General features: G+C 40.9%; 1 protein-coding gene across 8 annotated transcripts; it reads right to left on the reverse strand.

The window, feature by feature from the left end:
• Nucleotides 1–5696: 5696 nt before the first annotated feature.
• On the reverse strand, nucleotides 5697–25697 carry GABPB1 (GA binding protein transcription factor subunit beta 1). 8 transcript variants are annotated; one of them, XM_081337676.1, is made up of 11 exons: nucleotides 25364–25697; nucleotides 20656–20694; nucleotides 20363–20470; nucleotides 18852–19019; nucleotides 16935–17129; nucleotides 16125–16236; nucleotides 14972–15085; nucleotides 12595–12780; nucleotides 11652–11767; nucleotides 9529–9690; nucleotides 5697–5712 (listed from the first exon to the last, which is right to left on the reverse strand). In XM_081337676.1, exons 1-10 carry the CDS (start codon nucleotides 25433–25435, stop codon nucleotides 9538–9540), a joined length of 1263 nt encoding a protein of 420 aa, XP_081193802.1. In that variant the 5' UTR covers nucleotides 25436–25697; the 3' UTR covers nucleotides 5697–5712; nucleotides 9529–9537. The 8 variants fall into 8 exon arrangements, 7 of the variants coding, with proteins under 7 accessions (XP_081193802.1, XP_081193801.1, XP_081193800.1 ...); XM_081337675.1 differs by lacking the exon at nucleotides 5697–5712 and adding an exon at nucleotides 6589–7439; XM_081337674.1 differs by lacking the exon at nucleotides 5697–5712 and adding an exon at nucleotides 6589–8208.
• Nucleotides 25698–25994: the final 297 nt, after the last annotated feature.

The raw sequence follows: 25994 nt of genomic DNA on the forward strand, positions 1-25994 counted from the left end.
GCCAGCCACATATAACTTAAATTTCTTCTAGAAACAGATGACAATCCCAACTCTCTTCCTGTTGCTTCTGCAGCAGGGCTGGTTGGGGAATTCTGGGAGTTGAAATTTATTTATTTAGCGTATAGCGTACAATGCCAGAGAAATCTAGACACACAATGCAGTCCTGACATCCTAAATTACTAGTTCATTCTGTTCGGCACTTGCGCGCCTATCCTTGGTCACTGTGTGGAGGCAAACTAGCTTACACCAGAGTTCAGTTCTGGGAGTTGAAGTCCACAGTCTTAAAGTTGTCAAGTTTGGAGAGCCTTGTTCTAGACTATCATGCAAAGGATAAATGCCTTTCGTCAACCGTCCCAATTGGGTCAGTTAGAAAAGAGAGACTCTTGGCCCATGGTTAGCCAAAGGTACACCTCACTAAAGCCAAGTGGTTACAGAAGAAGCAACGCTGGATCTGAGATTTTTGCACCCAAAACATATGGTTAACTTTTCCTTGTTCATATCCACCCCTCTGGTTATCAACAAGTGACCAATTAGGTGCTAACAAATTGTTTGGGTAGCAGTCCCGGCCACCGGCTCTTATGAGATGGCACGATGCATAGTTTCGTTTCCTCAAGCTAACCCTCCCCTTATCCCACCCGGCCGATCCCCCTCCTTGTTGACAATGGCAAACTGGATGGCAGACCTGACACCTTCCTTCTAGAGCAGGAGTGACAAACTCAATTTCATTGAGGGCCGCATCAGCATTGCGGTTGCCCTCAAGGGGCCGGGTGGGTATGGCCAAGGTGGGCGTGGCCTACTGGGTGGGCATGGCTAGAGTGCATATGGCCTACTGGGTGGGCATGGCCAGCTCTACATCGTTCGCATGAAGGGTGCCTATGGGGGCCTGGGCAGGAGTGGGACAGGTCTGAGGGTCTCTGGCAGAAGGAGGGTCTCTGGGCCAGGGCCAAGGCAGTGGGGGCCGTTCCCTCACTGTTTCCAGGATGGCTTCGCGGGCGACATGAAACCACTTCATGGGCCGCATCCGGGCCCCGGGCCTTGTGTTTGACATGTCTGTTCTAGAGGCTCCATTTATATCCAACGTGCCTTTAGAGAAGTGCATTAAATTTCTGTTCCAAAAAAGAGATGAAGATTTCAGATTTACCCTTTGGTGTGAAATCACAGCTCAGTCGCTTTATTTGTAAACGAAGTGCTCACCTTTGATCAATTTTATCTTCATATTTTTGCTTAGTGTCCTCTTATCTCACCCTTTTGATTAGCCATCAAAATTTGCTCTCCTGCTGAGGACTCTAGGTTGGACTAAAAAAAATGAGACGGGGAATCAGGCACATAACTATACCCCGTGCAAAGCAGCTAATTTCATAAATGAAGCTTATGAAATTCGTGCTATAAGAAGCATAAAGATGAGTAATAGATTGCGACATTGCAGCTTATATTCCTGGCATTATTCTGAGGCATTTTGCCTTTCTTCTTTCATGTGAGATGTCCGGTGACAAAGAAGGGAGATTTTTTTTAGTGAATCTAGATTCTTAGAATACAACATTCTTTTTGCAACACAAGCAAATTGCTGCATTAGCTAGATGCAGTGAAATTTAGCTAATGGGTACACAACCACTGCGGTCTAGGACAACTTGGCCCCAACCAACTCACCACGGCCAACCTTTCACAGTCAATTCGCCATGGCCAACTTGCTCCACACAACTCACCCTGGCCAACTCGTTGTGGGACAGTTGGCCATGGAACAAGAGTTACATTAATATTGAAGAAATGGTGGAATAGAACCATTAAAGAAAGGATACCAAAAGATGGGACAAAATGAAATGTGAATGACAAGGGGAAAATAATTACATTGAATTGTTGAATTGTCCAGTGCCAAGTTCTCCCATGGTGAGCTGGCCACGGCAATCCACAATCAGTTTCTCAACCTGGTCAACTTTAAGCTGTCTGGACTTCCCAGCATAGTTGGCTGGAGAATTCTGGGAGTTGAAGTCCAGGCAACTTAAAGTTGCCAAGGTTGAGAAACACTGATTTAAACTATTTGATGTGTACATTTGCACGCTGCTTCACACAATCACAAAGCCAACCAGTTCCAATACATCTCAGTCAAGCAGTGACTTAACCCAATCTGTTAACTCAGCCTGAGACAGAAATCTTGGATCTAAATACCCTTCTGATGAACTAGTTTTCCAAATCTGGAGAGCTCATATTTTGGGATTTATGCATGTAAGAGTTAAACAGCAAGCTTTGTTGTAGATTTCTATTCTGACATCTGCAGATCAAAAATGGTAAGCTTCTTGAGTTCTAGCTAAGCTTTGAGTTCATGTGTAAGAGAGGGTAAATTGCACATTTATTTATAATGTGTCCACTGGTGTCTGGGCAAGGAACACAGCTCCACACACATACATGCATTGTGCTATGAAAAAAGAGGAGAGACAATATGCGTGAGAGAGATAATATATATCTCTCATTACAGACTTCTATTTTTTTCTAGATACTCAGCAAGTGAGAATTGATAAGTCTCTTAGGCAGTAATTTATACCATGTGATTATCATGGTACCATAATATGGTGATCTTGAAAACAGAAGGGTGAAACTCCCAAAAGTGCTTTCTTGTTTTGCTTGAAGACATTTTGCTTCTCATCCAAGACGTTTCTTCAGTTCTGACTGAATGGTTTATATTCCTTGCAGTTATCTTTCTGAGAGTCATTGAGGCCACTTGGAGGTTTATCTGTGCCCCCTGAATCCTATAATCTGCATTTTTCCCCCTGAAAATCCATTATACTCCACATCATTCAAAGGATGTTCATTCCAAAGTGCCATGGACAATTGTGACCTGGATGACTGAGGATCTCCATAGACAAAAGAGGGGAAGAAGAAAAGCAGCTGAAAAGCATAGTCTTCCCTTGAAATGAAGGTTTTCTGTTTTACTTTTAGACTGATATTATTTTTTTAAAAAAGGAACTTGATTTTTATCAGTGGGCTTTGTAACATGCCCTGCACACATAGAAATCAGGTGGAAAATTCCAGGAAAGAAGACAAGAGTCCCACTTGCAAGCGACTTATTCACAAGGTGACCCAACGTGCATTGGCTTATGCACGGATATGTTGAATTAAGACTTTATTTAAGGCAAGTTTGTTTTGTGGCTGCATATAACCATAACTTAGGGTTGCAAACTAGTCTCACAGATCAGATTAAGATTAGTTGGTAAACCACAACTGGCTGAGTCCAGATAACACTAAGGTTATCAAAGCTGGTGTCAATGCTGCTAACATCAGATGTTCTTGATTTGACAACATTTGGAGATACAGCCATTTTCCTTATCTTTTACTCTTAGAGTTAGAATTAGATGATACTGGGGGTGGGGGGAGGAGTGTGTATGGGAGTTAGCTAGACATAACAATATTGCAGTAGTATGAGTCAAGGTTTTATGAAATAAAAGATGATAAGAAATGGTGGGTTGGAGAACTGGAGGGAAAGCCTGCATTTTAAATTAATTGGAGAATGTGATTTATGACTGTTAATTAGAGGAGGGATTTGCGCTAGATACTATGTGTTCAGGGGAGGGGAATTCATATTTTGGCTTCACCTATTTTCGTGCCGATGTTATGCTACTCAAATAAAGATTCTTTAAGGAAAACAATGCCTCGAAGTTCTTTGAAGAGTTTCATCTGTCGGAACCACGACAGCTGGCCTACAAAATCCAAAAGACAAGAAATAGAACATGTATTTTTTATTGCTAACTAAATGGTCATCTGGCTTTCTGCAATGTTGATCCGATACCTCCACACAAACTGTAACCCGTAGAAGAGTGATCTTAAAAAGTCATATTCTACTTAGATTATCCCTCTCATGATTTCTATCTTACAAGATCAAGTGACCAAAGGAAGATGACGAAAACAAGTCTAGGAAACACCCTTTCAGAGTCCTGGATAGTTGCTATAAATCCCTGCTTCAGGATTTAGGAGCGTAACTTTACAACCAAAACAAAAATGCTTAGCAAAGTTTCTTACCTGGCATGGTTTCATTCCAATTCTGAGCTGCAAAAATTCAGCTAACCACCAGAGGGCATCAAAGAACTTTTTCTGAATCTCTTTGTTGCCACCTAGTGGACGCTTAGCTCCATCTAGTCTTAACCAGAATTAAGGAATTACAAGGTTGTAAAGAGGGAGGGGGTTGTTTTTGTTGCCTTCTAGTGATCACTCCCTGCTCTTATCTGCTACACCTACTTTTATGGTCCATTGAGGAAGGTTTCCAGTAAATGCACCCTCTAAATTCCTGCCTTGATATTAAAAATGTAGACCTCTTTTTATCGTCTCTGGCTCTTTTAAGGAGACGATGCAGGGATTTCAGTTTTGGGACATTCTTCAATGTCTTTGTATCTCAGAATGATTCCAAAGGTGACTCTCTAAGTTATAATGTAATGTCGACTGCTAGGGATTTAGAGAATGAATTGCAGAAACTCAGGTGGGGCCTGAGGATAAAGGGGTGAAACTCACATTGGAAGGAATGGCGGCAAGCTTTGCCAGATGACAAGCACCATCTCTATATGGCCAAAGGGCAACAAGAGAAGGAAGAGGCTTGGTTCCACCCCAAAGGACCTCCACTTACACACAAATGCAATGGACAAAAATATAGGATTCTTTTGGAGGATTGTCTTGTCTTTGTCTGTTCGGTAATAGAAATGTTGAGCCCTTTATAGAAATTGCTAATAAAAGGCAGAGTTTTTGTGTGTTAGCAGAGGACTGGACTTGTTGACTTTCGCCAAGCATCCAGATAAGACATCCAGGTGAGAATGGATCTAGAAATGTTTCAGAACTTTTGTAAAAAAAAAAAAAGGGGGGGGGAACTAGGGTTGGAGCAAGTCTAAAATCCACTTCTGAAATTCAGAACTGATCGCTGAAAGTACTTCATGCTTAAACCGGCTTCCTCTTGGTCCTTTCAAAAGGTTTTGAAATGGAAGTCATAGATCATTGTATTTACTATTTATCTTACCTCTAATTCCGAAATGGCACACTAATTGAAGAGGTGAGCAAACACACTCCAAACTGTGTTCAGACAGGAAACAAAGCACTTGGGGAAGTTGAAATGGCAGAGTGAGCAAATATGATTTGATGCAAATGACTCCTTTGTTATCATTACCTTCCTCTTGCACCCGGTGGGTAGCAAACTAAAGTGAAAATATATTTACCTGCAGGAAACTGAATGAATAGGAATAGCATGTTGGTTAAGGGCTAAGAGAAGCCGTGTCGTCACAACCGTGGGAAAAACACCATGTGTCACAAATGGCTCAATCTCTCTGGGGAATTAGCCAGCCCTCTCATTTCTGATGAATTTGATACATTTTCCTTTCCATTTCAGAAATGGTTGTAACACTGAAGTAGGTTGTGATACTGAACCTGGAGGACATTATGGGTTGGTAACAAGTTCTGATTAATTAAGGTGTATTAATCCCCAAAAGCTGAACTTATGGGAGTTGATAGACGTTCCAAAACCATAACTAATGGTTGGCAGGCTGGTTAAACTTGTTCTGACTAGCCTACCTATTGTGTGTTTTTTTAAATGCTTAGGCAACTTAGCTTTATTTTAGTAGGTTAGAACTTAAGGAAAGTTCTCTTTCACCCACATGGATCCACTATTTAAACTTAATTGCCCAACAAAACTTACCTGGTGTTTTTTTCCAACCCTACTCCTTCAATTTGGTATCTTTTGAACATCTGGTGACAAAGGAGAAGAAAAACCTGGGTTGATTTTGCAGGGGTTATTGTTGTTACTCAGAAGCTGTTCAAGTGTCTTCTGGAAACGAAGTAATATGTAAGCAATAAATCAATTCTGGAAAATACCTTTTCCATTTTACCAGTACCCTGTTGCTAAATATGGTAACATTTGTAGCTGACACAGCATCAAGATGATTCCATTTCAACATAGGGATACTTTTGATGGCAACACCAAGTTGAAATGTTTCAATGACTTCCTCCACTTTGTGGATTTTTATTACGGCTATTATTCACATAAGTGATGGGCTTGGAATGGCAAAAGGTGCAACTATTGTTAGAATCAACAAAATCTTCTATTGAAATGGACTGACCTAAAGTTGTGAGAGGCTGGAACATGGGCCTTTTCAAGCTATTCCCAAACTTTTCACATTTTTGAGTCTCCATGCTAAATTCAGCAATTGATTTTCTACTTTACAATAATGCTGATAGTATAAAATAGCACATTATGACAGCTGATTTGAAGAATCATTTTGACCTTCAACAATTAAGAGTGGAAACGATTAAGAGTAGAACCCATCGCTAGACAAATACTAAAGTTTGTCAAAGTTAAAACTAGACAAATATTAAAGGCAACGTGAGCACATATATCTTCTGGCCAAACCTAGGGACTCTCTGTATGTAAAAGTGACTTTTGAAACTGTTCTAATACGGATGCTGATGCAGCTATGGCCCAGCTCATGTATTTCTCTACATGTTTCTAAGGCATTCTTAAAAACCCAAGTGGCCAATCTAGCTACCTTTTATAACAATGTGTGCTATCAAAGAAACTACCCAGGTGGTGGTAACGTTTTACAAAATAAGCGAACCAACCCTGCATCTGTGGAAAAGATATTTAATTGTAAATAGAAAAGGTAGGCCAAAGACAGTTTTAAGGGCAATTCTTCTGTATAGGTAATCTAAATGATTTATAAAGATATACGTTTCATAAAAGCACTGAAAGATAAAACACAGCAAAGCACAAATCAAAATACAAAGTATACGTGGAAATAAAGGAGATGCACAGAAATCTGAACAAAGTGTAAAGCATTGTAGCACTTGTTAATCTTTAAGGCAGTATGGTCTGTGAGTTATCTGAAAGCCAACCGGTGTCTGAATGTTCGTGGCTCCGTGTAAGTCAACAATTGCAGCAGGCAAGATAGACCCAACTATATCAACTATGACTGACAAGTAAGGAAATAACATTTTTATAAATATTCCCTTACGTTTGCCTGAGGGTGTGTGTGTGTGTGTGTGTGTGTGTGTGTGTGTGTGTAGGGGGGGGGAGAAATCCATTTCTTTTCTCTTTGTATTCAAAAATCCCATTTACAATTATATCTACCTTTCATTCCTTTCCATCTGCAGAGCAGATCTCAGCTAGGAAACCTTTGTTCTGGCGTGAAGTCCAGCAGGGACTAAGTGCTTACTTACCTATTTTTTAAGGATATACTAAAGTTTAGGTCCTAAAACAAGCTTATTTCTTTTAACAGTGAACTTTTCATCTGTAATGGTATTTAGGATTGCCCTCCTATTGCTTGGTATATTATCACAATACCTTACAGACCTAAATCACTCCTTCACAAATTCAATGTAATTCAATCATGGCAGACTTCGAATTCTGCATAAATCTCCAGCAGATATAACCGCTGATCATGCTGGTTAGCAAAGGCGGACTCTGAATGCCAACAAACCTGGATGGGGCAGGAGGAGAGAGACAAGACACTTAACTGAGGGATTTAAAACACCATTCGCTGGAAATGCCAAGAACTGTCTCCCGGAAGACCACACAAATCGAAACATAATCAGAGTTGTCCAAAATAACAGAAAGCCACAACCAAACTGCCACACAAAGCTGCCTCTAGAGGTCAGTCATGATTCGGACAACCTTAAAATTTTGCACAGCTAAAACAAGTGAAAATTATGTGCATCTGCGTATTAGTTGGATTGTTAAGATTGAGATGATGGGCACAAATATGGACAAGGAGCGTTTCTTCGGTAAGCTTTGTTGGACGAAGAAAGGGCAAAGGTCACAGGAGCGGCGGTAGAGCAGGAACACAAGAGAATGTGGACTTCACTTAGGTGGCTCTAGGACGTCTGACTTTTCTAGTTACTCCTGTCCATTTTGCAGCCAAAGTGTGAACATTGTGAAAGAAGAGGACCCCCCAGTAATAGTGCCGAACTTTCTTACGTTTCAGGCTATTGATATACAACAGCCACAAACCTGAAAAGGAGGAGTGTGAAGAGTCACTTAGAAGGCCTGTTGCCCAATTCCCTCTCTCCGGTCTCATGACCTTCACACTTGATGGATGTCCCCTTGCGAGAAGTGTGGTGAGATGCCATTTCCAGACCTAGATCTTCAAATTATCTCCTTCCACGTCCCTTTTTGACCATCTCTAGCAGGCAATAAAAAAACCTTTTGCTGGTCAAGTGTGGTGTACTATTTTAGGAGGTCATCGGCACCTGTTGTCGTTGGTCAGTCAGATTAAAGATATTGTGAGAGATTTGCCATTTACCTACAAATTTCTGGGCTCCAATTCCAGATATCAGCCTATTATCTTTACGGCATCTTATGTTTGCATTTGGGGGGGGGGGAAGGGAGGGGGTGCTGTGATGTGAATGTTAACATCCTGTCCAGCAGGTAGTAGCACAGTAGGGGAAAGATTAAGCCTAAAAATTTTAGGAAAAGAACTTGAAATTTGTTCTCCATCTGCAGAATTATCCCAGCCCAGCTTGGCTGGTCACCTTGAAAATATGATTGGCTGCGCTAAGGGTAATATTTTCATATAGTTAATATATTACATAAATACTGGTTTTTGTTTTCTTTTTTTCTTCTCCCAAGTTACATCCCTCTAAGAAATGTGGTTCCCAATATAAAAGAAAAACACTCGACCCACAGTTATTCACCGGCTTCTTCGTCTATCCCCTAGCCCCATGACCTACAGCAGGGCTGGGCATCTATAGCATCTTTATGACCTGTGGACTTCAACTCCCAGAATTCCTGCACCTAACTCAGGAGTTCTGGGAGTTGAAGTCCACAAGTCGTACAGTTGCCATAGCTGCCTGCTCCCAGCCTGGAGGTTAAATATTTTTTTTTCTCATAATTTTTCCATCCTCTTTCCTGAAAAATACATATGGAAGATGTATATAGAAATCATAAAAAAAACATGCAGCATATGTACAAACTGAAAATTTTTAAAAATATCAGCTTCATATACATGTCAATCTACTTGAATATATCAGGAATTAAATATAAAAAATTACACTTTTTTTCCCTAAAAAAGGGGGGTATTGTTCAGAGGCCTCGGCCAACTCCTTAAAGCTGTACAAAGGATAATAATCAGGAAATGAATTTAGTCAGAGATCTAATTCATAGCTTTCAAGCTCATTTCTATCACATAATTCATTTACATAGCGCAGTTTAAATCAACAATTATCCTCCTTAAAACTGTTCTGTATCTCAGAAGATTCATAGCAAAATAAAATAAAAAGTCACAAAAACATTGGCATTGTAGGTTTGTGGATCCCTTCCAAAAAGATTAAACAATTAATTTTGGAACTGTAAAAAAAAACTATTTACAGTATTTCTTTTTTAAATATTTTGCACAAAATGTCTAAATTCTGAGGTTGTTTTTTTATCATACAGGAAAATCACCAGAGCTCATGGCTTAAGTCCAGTAGCATCTTCTTTGACAAAGAATTCAGTTCTGCACACCTATGCATTATGCAGACCCAGATTGTACTGCAGTTTTTCTTAACCTGTTAATATAATAGAATGCTCACTTCATCCACTCAAACAGCTTCTTTGTTAGTCTGGAGGCGGGTCATCGCCTCCAACTTCTGCCTATAAGCTTCTGCTTCTTGCTCTTTCTTCAGAAGTTGCTGGCGATACTTCTGGGCTTCTCGGTTGGCCTCATCCAGCTGTTTTTGTAACGTCTCTCTTTCCTACGAAAGTCAAAAGCGAACAAAACAAACATCGTGTTAACAGGTGTCATCTCAAAGTCAATGGCAGTTTTATAACTTTCTTATAAAAAAAATTCCCAACGGGTGAAAAAATAAGATGCAAGAACTTTGGGACGGAGCAAATTAGATGATCTTGGGAGTCATGACGTAGAAACACAGTTTGAAATACAAAAACAATGTACAAAAACAATGCCTGCATTAAAAATCAAGTACACCACTTGTATAAATGCCACATGGAAACACGTGATTCTGAGATGTCCTAAAGTTGTTATATTCTGGGAAGAAATAATTACATATATTATTTTGACTTGGAGAGGTAATTATATTTGTACAATTACAAAGAAATATGCTTGTTTGTTGAAACTCTATGGTAAGATTTTTCCATTTGTGTGTGTGTTTGTCTGTATGTGTGTGTGTGTGTAAGAAGTTTTGTTTAATAAAGATGTACAGTAGGAGTATACATACACACACACTAGCTGAATAGATTTCATGTCCAAGTATACTTCTTTGCTACAACTTTATTCTGATAAATATACACAGCAAGAAGTCTTCTACTAAGTACAGTCTCAGTGCCTCCAAACTAAGTAAATAAAATTAACAATTACCAATCAAGTAAAAATAAAAGGCATTATCGTTTTAAATTATTAACATTTTCTAGTCTGAACTTGGATTATTATCAAGGTTTACTTTTCCAGATTCTCTAAAAATGGAAGTAAAGCAGTTATATACAAAGGCACAAAGGGAATTCCACTCTCTGCCAGCTAAAGTCTATCATGTTTTGGCTGCAAAAATCCATGGCAGTAATGAGTTTTCTATTGATTGTCTGGATTTCTTCAAACCAAGAATGGTAACTTCTCAACTTATTAAAACAAGATAGGCTCACGGGGTAAGTTTCAGAAAAGAAACCTGCATTTTTAAGAACTGGAGAGCAACATAAATATTAAACTTCAAGCCTAATAAGGAAAATTGAATCATGTATACACATTCTGCTTCTTGGAATAAGATATATATCAGTAAAACATCTGAGAGAAGAGAGACTACTCATAGAATGTATCATTGCTGTGGGACCATACATTGTATTTTCAAAGGATGCTGCTGGAACTTGATTTTTTTAAAAAAAATTAAAAAAGCAAAATCATCTAGTGTTTTTATTTGATGAAGTAGAACAACTTTGTAGTTAAAAAAAGAAAAACAAATCGAGTTCAAAGCAAGTGATTTATTTCCTTCTTCTGAACCACTTTAAATAAACTGATGTAAAAAGCAGCATACCTGCTTTATTAAAATAATTATCTCAACAATCACTTTGTTCTGACCTTTACACAGCAAAAGCTTTTTTAAAAAAAACCTTCCTGCTTTCACTAAACAATGAATGCCAGCCCTTCCACTGCAATCACCAGGTAGTACTAAAAGCATCGTCCAAGGCTTTACTGCAACGAAATAGGGAGGCAAAAACTCAATCTCCCCCCCCCCCCATTCTACTTTCTCTTAATGCGCAATACTAACCATGTTCCAAGCCTAACTGAGTTTAACAGGATTTCCATCTACCTAAATATCTTATCATCCTTAAAAAGGTTTTTTTTTCAGCCCCTTGTTTCAAATTCTTTCATACGTATGTTCAAATTATCCCAGCCGAACGGCATTAATTCAATGTGAAAGAAGAACAGGCAGAGCCTGGGGTTGAGAGTCAAAAGAGGAATTAGCCTGGAATTGTTCTCACAAAAGGTCTAAAAGTCCCACCTGTCTTGAATTCTGTTAACTCTTATCTGGTACTAATTTAATGCTGACCACTGGTTGACTAGATTCTTGTGTATAGGCACAAAATTATTGCGTGCTTGTCTTCAAGTACCCCCCCCCCCAAAAAATCACAATTGTAAAGCAAGACAACCAAAAAACATTCCGTTTAGAAAATCAGAATAAAACGTCTCAACAAACAGATTCCTTACTTCTATTTCTGCCGTTTCCACCCGACTTTCGACGATCTCAATACATGGTCTCTTGAGTGGGGGCTCTTCGCTGATTACTGTTTCCTCTGCTATGTCTGTGGCTGGCACTGTAAGTACTTGAATTGAAATAAGTTTGGATCAAAAACTACAGAAGTTAACAACGGAGGCATTTGAATGCTGGGATAGAAGGAGATAAAGTAATTTCAAATGTTTATTGAATATATGAGTTGGAAGAGAACTTGCCAGCTAACCTAGGTCTCTTGCTAAAGTCAACTCCCATCCTTCGTCATTTTTAAGGGTTGCATTAACAGCCTGGCCGCACTGTGTTAAGTCAGTTCATTAAAGCAGCCGCATCCTTTTTTTTCAGGGGCCAGTCACAGTCTCTCTCAGCCCAAATCACTTCACAGGGTTGTTGTTATGGGGAAAACAGGAGGAGGAAGGAGGATTAGACAGGTTCACCACCTTGAGTTATTTTTTAAAAAACAATAAAATCATTAAAAGATGTGGCTATTTTAATGAACAAAGAGAGGCGATATGATTCAGGAAATCCTAAAGCAACTCTTCAGAATAATGTCTTAAGTTGTGCATGGCCCTTATAACTAGTTTTGTTATGTCATGATTCCATGGGCAGAAATGCAATCGTAAAATGTGGAGCTCTTCCCCCCTATTCTGGAAACTGAGTCTAAGACATATCCATGTGTCCTCCACATTGCTTTACATTCCACCCAATCCTATTCTTCATTATCTGTTTTCTGTAAATTGCTTTCATAAATATTAAGTTGAACTTAACCAACAAAGTAGGACGAGGAAGGTGTATTAGATACGTTTGCCACCTTGAGTTGTCTATAAAAATAATAACAGCAGGATATCAAATAATTAAATTACAATGTATGTTTTTCAGGAAAAAAGGGTCTTAAAAGTTCTATTCCTGGTTTCTACTTACCTTGCTGCCCATCTGGCATGGTCACTATAATGGGTTGACCCATTCCACTGGTGGGAATGGAATGAAGATTTCCAAGCTGTATCCCATCTGTTACTATGGTAATAACCTGCTGGCCTCCAGAACTAACTACTTGTTGAATTGCACCATCCACAGATTCAGCGGTCACCACTTCTTCCGTAGCCACAACTTTCAAACAAACAAATAAATAAAACATATATAAGCAAGTTTGCTTTTTTTAAAAAAAAATTAGATAGGATCTCATGAAAATGTGGCAGTATGGGCTGTTCTTGTTCATCATCCCAATGGAGTTAAGATACGTATCTTTTATAAGAGATCCCATCCTGTTCCATTTTTTCCCCCATCAGCACATAGAAAGCCAGCCCATCTTCTATGCAACTGAGCATGCTAGGTTTTGGGGAAGAATCTCTTTCCCATCTTTTCTCTGCTAAATTATTTCGTACTTTTGCAAACGTTGTGTGTTGTCTGCTTTGCAGAAATAGCCCCAACAATCACGTCATTCTTATTTCAATCTTATATCTTAGTGTTTCCTTTCTGATTACTTAATGCAATATTCCTCACACCAAATATTGGAAAGCAGGTACCCAGAGGTTCCAAAAATTAAATTCCTTTAATCCAGCAAATTCTTTACAAGTAAAATACAAGTTGCACAAATGCATAAAGAATTTAACAGGGAAAACAAATGGTGTTATTTGACTTTCAGATACCATGTTAACACTCATTATTAATTTTCCTCTGGCTCTGGGAATTTATACTCTTAATTTGTTGAGTTCATTTTTTGCTGCTTCTCTTAGGTTTTAACTCAAGGAACCTAAAATATAAAGTATATCAATACCAGTATCAGTTCAAGAGTTACATCTATATGCATGCCGTATTATAAATTAAGAGCAAGCCTTTGAAGTTTATTAACAATCAGATGGACAATAAAAAAGCTTTCTTTCAAAAGCTATGGCATATGATTTATGACAGAAATGTCAGACATCGCATAAAATCTGGACGCTTTCATCTTTGCCATAATTGCTTCCTTATTTACAGTGACGTTATTACTCAATCGCGGTCTGCAATTCTTGCTTGCAGCATATTTCTACCATTATTGAAAGAATAACCGTAAACTCGGGATTTTATGGAAAACAAAAGTTAGGCTGTTAACGGAGACACATATAAATGTCCTTGCGATGGCTGACGCCCAGAACCTCTGAGATCATCTTTACTTCTTGGTGTTAACACAGCCAACACAGTCAATTAGTCCCTTCTACCAAATCTGGGAAGTAAACGATTGTAAAGAAGTATTCCCAGTTGCACCATGATTTACTAGAGGGAGTTATGGGCTTGCAGGATTGTTCATTAGCTTTGTCTGCCTTCTCCCTTCCTCAACAGTCACCTGGCAGCAGCTTCTGCAGCAGGGTGCAAAAAAAAAGAGACATGTAGGAAACACAACAGGCTGTGTTGAAGAGTCAGTTCCTTTATCTCCCTGGGGTATTTCCATCTAGCCAATCATTCTGTATACAGGCTTGTTTTTCTCATTTCTCTAAGGCTGTGGGCAGGGACTGTCCTGTATTTATTGACCTTGTGGCAGCCACTCAGGAGCAGGCGATACAAAAGCTTTCAATGAATTAAGGTCAGGAATATTTTCAATAGGAAAGGCCCTCCACGTGGCACTGTGATCTTTACACAGATGAAACAATCCTCCATAAATGCCGCAATCGACACGCCACAAACATTTGTGTACAAAACATGATTCGGGTTTTCTCCTTTAACCCAAGGGGGTCAATCTCAAGTGATAGAGAGGTATCCAAGACCTCCTTTTAAAAACAAAACAAAAACAATCTGGTACTAAATATTTACTGCTCAATGCTTTGTCCCGCTCCCAAAGCTTGCAGAGAAAGAGAGAACAGTCAACTGATATATTTCTTTATAGCAAACAGGGAACCAAGCCAAGGCAGTTGGCTTTCTTGCTCTGCGTAGAAGTCTGATCTCCCTTCCTACAGATCAGACTGCAGAAGAAGGCAACGCTGCTTAAGGATTCAGAAGTCACAACAATATCAAGGCTTATTTGGCTTAAAAAGAACTAACGGACAATCCACTAATGTTCTTCATGGAAATAAAAAAAATATATATCTTCTTCATTTTCATTTAATCCTATTCTCTTTGTTACTGGTTTAAAGACATTTGATTACTTAAGTCTGTTTTTATTGTTAAGTATGCCACGAGAGAAAAAAACACCAAGCTTAAAAAACAAATTTGCAATGAAATAGGGTATTACATCAATGCTGCAAACTGGGCTGTAAACCAAACATGATTTTTTTTTAACCGTGAATCCTTATTTTTGTATTTTTGGAACTATGTTATTTTTCCTCACCTGGCGTTTCTGATGAGTTGGACAGTGGAGCTGAGGCTTCTGCTAAGGCAGCCAGCGTTGCCAGAACTGAAGTTGAGGAATTACCAAACTGGACAGCGGACACTCCACTGTCATCTATAAATACACAATCCGCAAAAATCACATCAGAAAAGTCACATAAATCTACTTGCCCACGACATTTGAAATCAAAATGATATCCTCCTTAAATTCGTGATCAAACAGACCCCATTCAGCTCAATAGCAAGCACAGACTTATTCTTCTTCAGGAGGCAAAAGTAGTCCGAAGTGAAATAAATGGAGTGGCACCAGCAGAATTCTGCACAAGCAACCAAATAGGGAAAATGCTTTGACATCAAACTGTGGGGCCAAAGCTGAACTTTAGACAAGTGTTAAAATCATCCTATGCAGTTTGAGCCTACACGAACAATCCAGGAGATGACAACAGCAGCAAAAGAAAGGACATATTTGATACAGTTTTAGCACAATCTAGGACAGGGGTGTCGAACTGCCGGCCCACGGGCCGGACGCGTCATCCGGAAGCCATGCCCACCCCACTGCCGGCAATGGCAAAACCGTCCCGATACATTGCGCGACATCACGTTGCGAGTTTGACATGTCTGATCTAGGAGCACAACAAGGAGCTACCAGCCAACTGGACACAACCATACAACTCTCTGCCGCCGGATCAAGAACAACCTCGGCTTGTACGGAAATTGCTAAATAAAACTGCAATCTGGGTAGGAAGAATCAAAGGACAATGTAAGAAAAAGGGGCTTCCCTATAAAAGGCACTCCATGTGAATGTGGAGAAGAACAATCCGTCTCACCCATGGGAAGGTGCCTATGATGTCCTTCAACGTGTACAGAGGAAGACCTCGCGCGGGCAAGAGAAAATGCCGTCGATGTGGCCCGATGCTGGGCAAATGTCATTTAAATTTAATCCTATGCATTTTACATACTTTTTAGATACGATGTATTTCTATGACCTATTTTGTACTTATTTTACTTGCTCAGTATTGAATCTTGTATGTCTGTAATTTTAAAGTGCTTCTGGCATGAATAAAGAAAGCACAACCTTATTCCCAGCTTAACAGTGAGAAGGCAATTTGCGATCCTGGGTGCCTGTGACTCTCTGCTGTGTGCGATACTCCTACCTGTTAGATTCACCACACCACCAGGTCCAATGATGAACTGAGGCGTGGCTGCGTGGATCGTCACTGTATCGGGGCTTTCTGGGTTTGTGTTGATTTGGTTCTGCATTGCGATCTATGATCAAAAAAAACCAACGGTGCTTTGTTTTTACACTTATTTGAAGGGGGGGGAGAAAGAAGGGGAATGAATTTTAAGATGAATATAGTACAGAGCAGATGTTCATAAATTACACATTAAATTTCAGACAGAGTAGCAATCAACAGCTTTATGTAACCTATAGCTCATGCAGTGCATTGTTATTAATATATACTCAACATGGAAAAATTTCTGGCAGTCTTCGGAATAATTGCATTAGCTTCAAGGTGCACAGAAAGAGGAAATATAGTATGACAGGGGTCTTCAAACCTGGCCCTTTTATGACTTGTGGACTTCAACTCCCAGAATTCTGGGAGTTGAAGTCCACAAGTCATAAAAGGGCCAGCTTTGAAGAGCCCTGCCATAGATAATACACAAAATGAAAAGTGGACTGTTTTTAGAAGCTGCTTTTTTTTTTCTTTTTGCAAGCAATGCTCAACTTCACTGGATGGCTGCTGTGCTGTAATACCAATCGCCAATCCCAAGCTTATAGAGAATAAAATTCTGGGAGTCGAAGTCCACAAGTCATAAAAGGGCCAAGTTTGAAGACCCCTGTAGTATGATGATAAACAAAAAATGATCGAGGGCCAGGGAGTCAAACATATAGAAAACAACAGCCTAGAGGTTAAGCTACAAGATTCTGGGAAAAGCCTCACTGAAGTGAGTTTTGAGTTCACCTGTAGAATTTCTGCCAAGTCTTCATATCCGTTGTCTATGGCAATGTCTAACGCAGTCTTGCAAAATTTACTTTGGGTATGGACATCTGCTCCATACTTTATTAAGAGTTCCACTACTTCTTGATGACTGTGTTCCGTGGCCCAATGCAGAGCAGTCATTTTCAGCATGTCCTTTGCATTTACATCTGCACCATGCTACAAAACATATTCAATTAAATTTCTTTCAAAATGGAATGAGGCAGTCAAAGTTAATTTTAGAGTCAGCATTGCTTGGAATATATATACCGTATTTATCGGTGTATAACACACACCGGCGTATAACACGCACCTCATTTTAAAAAGGAAATTTCAGGAAAAAAAACTTAAATTTCGCGCTGCTGTGCGGTATTTACTATGGGTCATTAACATTATATCGGCGTATAACACGCACACATCATTTGCCCATTTTCAGGAAGAAAAAGTGTGTGTTATACGCCGATAAATACGGTATTTAAAACTGTGTCCTTCCTTTTAAACTTTATGTTGTCAGTTTCCCCCCTCCAAGATGATATACTGCAGATAATTATTGTAATTAATTAATTCATTATTGCCTTGAGCTGTTGGGCAGACACATTCTCAAAACAGCTAATCTTTGAAAGTAAAAAACAGAAGATTAAAATCTGGTGTGCAATGACTCGTGTGCCTCTCTCTGCATGACTTCAGTCATTTTTTTCGTTTCAAAAATAAATCTTTTCATCTAAAAATAATGTTGATGATGAGAATTCAAGTACTATTATTAATCTGATAACATAAAGGAAAGTCTAAAATTTTCAGTGTAAGTAATTTTTTAAAAGGATTTTGGACTGCTGCTGCAGAATTTTCAGAAAGCGAAATAGAAGGAAGGCCTTGAAACAGGAAATGGGTGGGCAGTTTCATGAAAAATTATTTTGGTTAGAAAAGACAATTGTAAAACCATAACTTAGGGAAATTAAGCTGTCCTTTTTTAGATTATATTCTTTATCCTTGTTTTTTTTCCTGTTATAGAAAACTTATTTGAACATACTGCCAAATTGTTGATCATGGCTTTTAATGTAAAGGTGTTTTAATACACCATATGGGTTTTAAATCATATTATTCCTATAGTTTGATTTTAGGCTGCTTACCTACAAATGGAAACCACTTTGTACACACACCAAATGGTGCTATTGATTCTCCTACATCCTTCACTTGATTTTTTTTAAAAAAAGTATCTTCTCATGTGCCTCTTTGGTGCCCGGAAATATTCTAAAAAACTAACTCCCTAAGATACTGGAGAAGAAAGAATCATCAGTCTGTTAGCAATTACAGTGGCAGTAATCACCTTGGTACTCAACTGCTTTGAAACTCATCTAATTTGGTATTCAACACATTTTGACGCGAAAATTTTGTCCCAGTACTCAACATACAAACTAGAACTTGTCAGTGTCGGCTGTCTTGTGACTCACTACATCAGGGGTCCCCAACCCCCGGTCTGTGGACCAGTACCGGGCTACGGCATGCCAACAACCGGTCCGAACAAACAAGCAAAGCCCCATCCGCAGGATGCAGGCAGAACACAAAACCACGCACTCTCCGGTCCGTGGAAAAACCTCTCTCCACGGAACTGGTCCCTGGTGCCCAAAGGTTTGGGGACCTCTGCACTACATTATTCTTTATCAGAAAAAAATAGCTTAGCACTCATCGTGCCTCCCAGAACCAATTAACGATGAATACCAAGGTACCACTGTATGTCCTGTTTCAACTCTTGGTGTAGGTCAGGGGTAGGCAACCTTGGCTCTTTTATGACTCCTGGACTTCAATTCCCAGAATTCCTGAGCCAGCCAGTCCAGGAGTCATAAAAGAGCCAAGGTTGCCTACCCCTGGTGTAAGGTGATAATAAATGGAAACTTTTTTTTTTACCTTAAGCAAAACTTCTACAATGCTTGCGTGGCCTTCTGAAGCTGCCATGTGAAGTGGCGTCCGGTCCACTTTGGTCCTTGCATCTCGACTTACTCCTGCTCGTAATAACACTTCCGTAGTTGAATAGTGTCCATACTGGGCTGCTAGATGAAGTGGAGAGGTCCCCAGCTGCATCGTAAGACGTGAAATAGGATATTTGCGCATAATTATCCTCTTATTTAACAACACATTAAAAATACATTCGTTTTTGAGTACCATTTTAAAAAAAACACATTCTTATGGAAATTCTGATGCATTACGCTCTTTTTATCTTTCTTATTTTCCTAACTTTTTGCTTTGAAGTCACTAATCTTTGCTCTACATAATCCTCTAATCCTTTCCCATAATCTTTCATTTCATCCTAAATTAGAAAGGAACTGCTAACTCTTCTTTACTAGACCGTTTTGCCCAAACTCACAAATATCCAGTTCTAAAGGAAAGTTGCGTTTTTCTTTTAATTAAATGTATTGTAGTATTGTAGTCATTGTAGTCATCAGGCAAGCAATAAAACCATCATGATTTTATTGGTGAAAATCTCACATTCTAACCCAGCAATTTTTTCATGCTCATCCAAACCTGAAGCCAACATTTTGAAAAATCATTATGGCTGCTGCATCCTACAAATTGTCCTTTTGGGGTTTTTTCCTACTGGATTTGATTCCCGAAATAGAAGCAGAAAAGGTTAAGTACCTATTCCCCCCACCCCCACCCCAAAAAGGGATGGACTCTTGAAATCCCAGTCCTAAGCCAAGGTTTGAAGTTTGGGAAGAATATGTCAGGAGTTCCTACGTAATACTAAGCTTTTTCTTAGCAAAAACTAAATAATAAGGGCAATTGGATGATATGTTCCAGCAACTTGGTTCATGAGCAGTAAATCCAGCTTCTTTACTATCCACAGCCCATGACCAATATTTCCACACACATACATGACCAATCTACTGAAATGTGGAATGTCATCAATATTTCAACAATGAATAAACTTATTGGACATCAACCTAATCTTGTTTAACAATTAATGAAAGCAAGAGGGACTTATATGACCTAAGACACTCTAGCTGTGTTTTGTATTTCCATGATCATGTTATTCAAATATGAAAAGAGTTTCAGAGAGGTGAAATGGTGTAGCCTGCGGGCTAAGAACCTGATCTCTGGATGAAAGAACCATGTACTTTAGCAAGCCTCTACCTAGTGCCGATACTCATCTACAACACAACAAATAACAAACTAACTCATTTTCCTGGACCTGTTCACCTCACAGTTCGTGCACTGTTCTGAACTCCTACCTATTATTAAACATTCAAATTTAAACAATTTTCTTAAGAAAAAGACATGGAAATTCCCTTGAATCACACTTGCCTCCTAAGGACAACATCCATTCGTCTGTGTAGTTTCGTTGACAGAAATATGAACAGTGCCAACAAAATAAATAGTGCAAACACAAACCACCAAACATGTAATTTTTTTGTTTTTACCCAATCCGTAGTAAAAGGTGCTCCATTGGCCATCAGAATGCGAACTTCATCATCCTGGCCGGCTCGAGCAGCTTCTAAAAGCTTCTTTCCCAAATCTACCAGGGACATCTAAAAAATATTTGAGATTTAAAATAATTGTTGAATGTTGATAATTTATAAAAGAAGCAAATACTAGGTCCTTCTCACAGCAAAATGTATTAGCTTTCTGCAGCAGCTAAAAAAATAGGTACAGTAAATTAAAACTTAAAGTTAAAAAAAACTTAACTTAAACTTCTACATGAAACAGAACATACCATAGCCAAAGCGTGCCAGCAATCTTGCCAGGACAGGTCCTATAAAACAAATAACTTGATAACTTTTTTCTAGCTTTGCTTGCTTTAAAACTTTTCACGCTGACTCCCCTAATTTATATTGACCTAAACAATTTACTATGATGTCCAGCTCTTGGTAGGAGACAGAAAAGTGGATAATTTGGTAGTGCAACAACATAATACTAGCACCTTAATCATAGTAGCTACAGCAAATCCACTATTGGAATGCTTTGCAGTAAAGGAGGCTGCTGTTTTTGTCTTCCAGTTTCAAGTCTGGTGGTCCACCATTGCACCACACTGGCTGTTTAATTATTTAAATCAAGGGTCCCCAATCCCCGGTCCGTGGACCAGTACTGGGCCGCAGCACGCCAACAACTGGTCCGCACAAATAAGCAAAGCCCCATCTGCAGGATGCAGGAAGCACACAAAGCCAGGCATCTTCCAGGTCGTGGAAAAACCTTTCGCCACGAAACTGGTCCCTGGTATCCAAAAGGTTGGGGACCTCTGATTTAAATCTCTTGATTTTTAGAAATGTATCTTTATAACATTTAAGATACATTTATACATAGAACCCTTCATCATATGGGATTACAAAATAGATTTGATCAATTTGAGGCAAAAGTACGTATTTGTAGAGCTTTCTTTCAGTTCTTGTCATCCCCTGATCAGCTTAGATTTGTAAACGGGGCAAAATTTGTGCATGACTAATGGAATGTTGGGTTGTCGTCTACTGAGCCAGTAACTTGACTTCCTGAGTACAATCACTTAAACTGAGTGTTCCACGTGTGTACTTACAGCAACAAGTGCCATTTACAAAAACACACAGAGAAAATGAAAAACCAGTTTACTTGTTAGGATGCCAATGTAAACATATTTAGGTCTAAGCCCCACCAAACTTAGGCTTCAGCTATGTTAAGTGCTGTTCAAGCAATTAGTTAAATGTTTGCATTCCTAAGTCTAAAAGACTGTATAGTGAACACAGAAAACTGCCGCATTCTAATATCTTAAGATGGTACTAAATTCTGCTAAACACCTACAGTTCCCCGGCAATACCCAAATCTCTCTTTTTTTCAGATAGATCCAAACTCTCAAAGTCTTTTTATCGCGTTATTGAAGCTTTGAATGAAAATTTTAGTGGCATAAGCATTTAGAAATTCCATTTGTTCCTGCTCAGATCCAGAGCTCTAGAATATTCTTGAATACTATGATTATTGTTGTTAGTAGGAACATTTTTCCACTTATTCCTCTAACTTCAAAGGCTTTCTGTTCTAGTTTAAATCCAGTGGCGACTGTGCTTCATCTTGTAAATTCATGGCTAGGTAACAACAAATCTGGGAATTTAGAATGACGCAAAAGATAACAATCGCAAATACTGTCATTCCTTTGTAATATTTTGCCCTTAACAGCTTTCAAGAATCCAAAGTATTTTTATTTGTGCCGATTTGCAAGAACTCAGGTGCCAATGTCAAAACTTGTGGGCACTGGCGTACTTATTTGTGGTGGAATTCCTAAATGTTTATTAGGGCTATTTGAATACCCATCTCTCTTCCTCCAAAGGAATGCTAAACTCCGAAGAGCAAACAGAAAATATTTCATATGCTTCAAAATCCACTTCAGCCCTAGTCCCTCTTCCTAAAGTGATTAATAGCTAGCTTCTTATTTATTAAAATTAGGTTTTCTTGAATACTATAAAAAGTAACGGGGGTCAATTAGTGGAGAATTACTTTGCCGAACTGTGTTACAGCAATGCAGTACTAACACCATAGCAACCAATTGTAAAGGTTTTTTTTCTCGTCATAGTTGCTTGATTTAGAATGTATTTATGTATCTTTTGTTTATTTATTAACTTGTTTTATTTTGTAGCCCTTTTGAGCATCTTGAGACAATCTGGGAAGAATATAAATGGAAATGGAAACTTCAATATTCACCAACTAGCTGCTAGATGTTATTACTGTATCTTTGATATTTGAACAGAGGATTTCTTCCTCTTAAACAACTTCAGAATTGCAAGGACTTTCCCCACCTCACCACTATATTGTTTTTAATATAACTTTACATAACATCCTCAGCTTTTTCCTGGAGGCACTTAAATTGTACTGCTAAAAGTGACAGTTTTTTTTATGTGAAAGGACTACGCACCTCTTATTTTAAATGTCTATCTTGTTGGGTCTTGGGAGTACTAATAAAATGTAGATTCTGTAAGTATGCCCTCCAGTGATGTCTGCACGTCCCCATGACACCCTGGGTATTCTGGCAGACTTCACATGCTGAAGTTGATTGATTTCAGAGAGGAATTGGCTCCCGTTTGGGGGGCGGGGGGGGGGAACGCTGCAATTCTGCAGCATTTCCTTTGGAGCTGCAGGGCAGGAAGTTTTCCTTTGGCTGGACTCATCCCTTCTCCTGTCCCCTATGGTTACCCTGCATCTCTTGAAACGAAGTGATGCCTTGCTGTTCTTCCTGTTTTCTGGCTAGGATAAAAGGGTGGTTTTGAATAACCACCCATTAGCAAATGCAGAAAAAAAAGAAGAAAAAGGAAAGAGCAGCTAAGGACCATCTCAAAAACATCTATTTACCAGCTGGAGGGAATACTGGCCAGATAGCGGAAGGGAAACCGCTTGCACTCCCAGTGGAAAGATGTGGGAGAATGACATTTTACTAAATAAATACCCACACTAAATGGACAGACAACGATATATCATCACAAAACTGGAAAAAATTCTCATCAGATTATTTTCAAGTTTTACTTAGTAATACGGTAGCAATATTAATTACTAAGTACAAAGTAACTTATTAAGTACTTTTATTAATATATTTTTGCAGTAATGTTAATCAATCCAGAGCTGTTTACTTGTTAATGTTACTGTTTTAATAGGATTTAACTGCAATCATATTGAGGAGCCAAGTTCACTGATTTCAACCAGGTTTTATTTTAAATCAATATTGGTTAATTTCAGTGTTTTAACAGACTCTTGAAAGTGAATAGATGAGATCATCTTTGAGTGAATCATATGAATGGGGGGAGGAGTCTGAAAAAAGGTAAATAAAAAAGGTGTGTGTGTGTGTGTATATAAATGTGTGTCTGGTGGGAATCGGTTCCTTGGGCTTCCTGGAATGGGAGGATTTCGAAGACAACGCCAGAGACACCAAAGGTTCCCCTTTATTGCAGCTCACACCACCAACTTTGGAAGCAGCCAGCATCCCTCCCTCCCTCCCAAAGAAGGAACAGGCAGCACAGGCCATCCAGGCATCCCGAAGAGGTTGACAACCCCAACACAAAAGACCCCACTTCCTGGATTAGAATAGAATCACGGAGTTGCAAGGGGGACCTTGGAGGTCTTCTAGCCGAGCCCCCCTGCTCAGACAAGAAACCCCTATACCAGGAGCAGTCCTCGGGTTGTTGTTGTTGTTGCCTGACTGAGGAATTCTGGGAGTTGAAGTCCACAAGTCATAAAAGGGCCAAGTTTGAAGACCCCCTGCATTACAATAACTAGGCGACATCCTTCAGCCCAAACCTACACCCACTTCAGACAAATGGCCGTCCAGGTCCTTCTTAAGAACTCCTGGCGAAGCCACCAGCCCCATCCCTCCCACCCGGTACCCCTCCCCCCACGGCCTAAGCACCCCCCACCCCTCAACTTGCAAGGCCGGCTCAACCCCGAAACCCGAGGAGAAAAGGGGAGGGGGGGAGAGAAGGGCGCCCGGGAGCGCAGGGTTGGCGAGCGAGCGGCGGGGCAGCGCATGCTCTAGGAGCGGGAGGGGGGGGAAAAGGACGAGCCAGACCCGCGTCGGCGGGGGGGGGGCACGTGTGAACGCCTGGGGGAGCCAGGACGGGGGGGGTCGCCAGCCCCTTCCCCTCCCTCCCTCCCTCCCCCCCCCACGGCTCCTTCCCGCCCCGCAGCGCGGCCTTCCTGCCCGGCCCGCGCCCTCCCCCGCTCCGCTCCTTCGCCAAGCGGCGTCCCCCGAGCGCCAGATCCCCGGAAGGCCTCTCCCGTCCCCGCTTTTCCCCGACAGGAAATCCTGGCTGGGTTGGGCGCTGGAAGGAGCGGAGGGAGCCGCGGTAAGCGCCGGGTTCCGGGGGAAGTGGAATTATTTTTTACCAGCGAAGAAGAGATCAACTTCCACATCCGGTAACAAGGGGCCCCCTCTAGAAAAAAGGCGCAGACTGACCTGGAAAAGCTTGGCCGGCCCGCCGGCCATCGGAGGTGAGGCGGGGGAGGGAAAGGAAGGAAGGGAGGGAGGGAGCGCGAGGGAGGGAGGGGGCCTCCCCTTACCGTGTCGCCCGCGCCCGGCCGACCGACGAGCAGGGCCGCCGGAGGAGCCCGCCGCCGCTTCTCATAGGCGCCCGAAAGCCCCGCCAAAGAGTCCCCCGCTCGCGCGCGGCGGAGGGACACGGGCGGCCGCGCTCGCGAGCGCTGAGGCGAGGAAGGAAGGAGAGGCCCGCAGGGGAAGAGCGGCGGCGGCGGCGGGAGGAGGAGGGGTTGGAACAGCGCGGGGCCAGCCGGACGGCTGTGGCTGCGCCGCGGTCCTCTCGGAGCGGCACCCCGACCTGAAGGACGCTGCTCCCCTCATGGGGACGCGGGGATTGTCGGGTCGCCCCCCAACGGGCGCTGACAAAAAGAGAGAAAAAAAAACGGGGTGTGTGTATGGGGGGGGGGGGGAGGAAGAAAACTCGGCGGAGGGATACGGCTACCTGAGAGTCCGACTGCGCAGGCGCGGAGCCCGGGAGAAGGGGGAGAGCCGAGGCGAAAGAGGGAGCCGCCATTTTCTGCCGAAGCTTTTTTTTTTCCTTTCCCGCTCGAAAGGGGGAGGGGAGCGGTGGAGGAGAGCCGCCGGCGCGCCTGCGCGTTGTGGAGCGCGCGAGAGGCGCCTGGAGTTGTTATTTGATGCGCGTGTTGACGCGCAGGAGTGCAAACGAGGGGGAGCTTACTACGACCCCCACCGTCCTGTTTGGGGTCCAGTGGGGTGTGTGTGTGTGAAATGCAGGACTTCAATCTTGCAACGTCCCTTCAGACTCCTGAACGCATGTCCAGTCTGCAAAAAAAAGTGTTTAAATTGCAGGAGTTTTATTTTATTTTTTTACTCCTCCATGAATAGCTGTCAATTATTTTGGGCCGCAGTCTGGGGCTTCTGGGCTTTGGAAGCTGACCCGAGAGCTTAATGCATCTTGATTGTGCAGAAAGGCAGAGATTGGAGCTAGGAAAGTGCATGTACAGAGGTGTCCAGTCTTCTGGAACTAGGCTTTTATGTCCAGGCGTTACTTAAAAGTAAAAATCAGCCTGGTGTTCTGGTTTGTTGCACAGTCAGCGAGATGTTTAGACTGA

This window comes from Vipera berus, assembly GCF_964194415.1.
Source record: "Vipera berus genome assembly, chromosome: 12".
NCBI lineage: Eukaryota > Metazoa > Chordata > Lepidosauria > Squamata > Viperidae > Vipera > Vipera berus.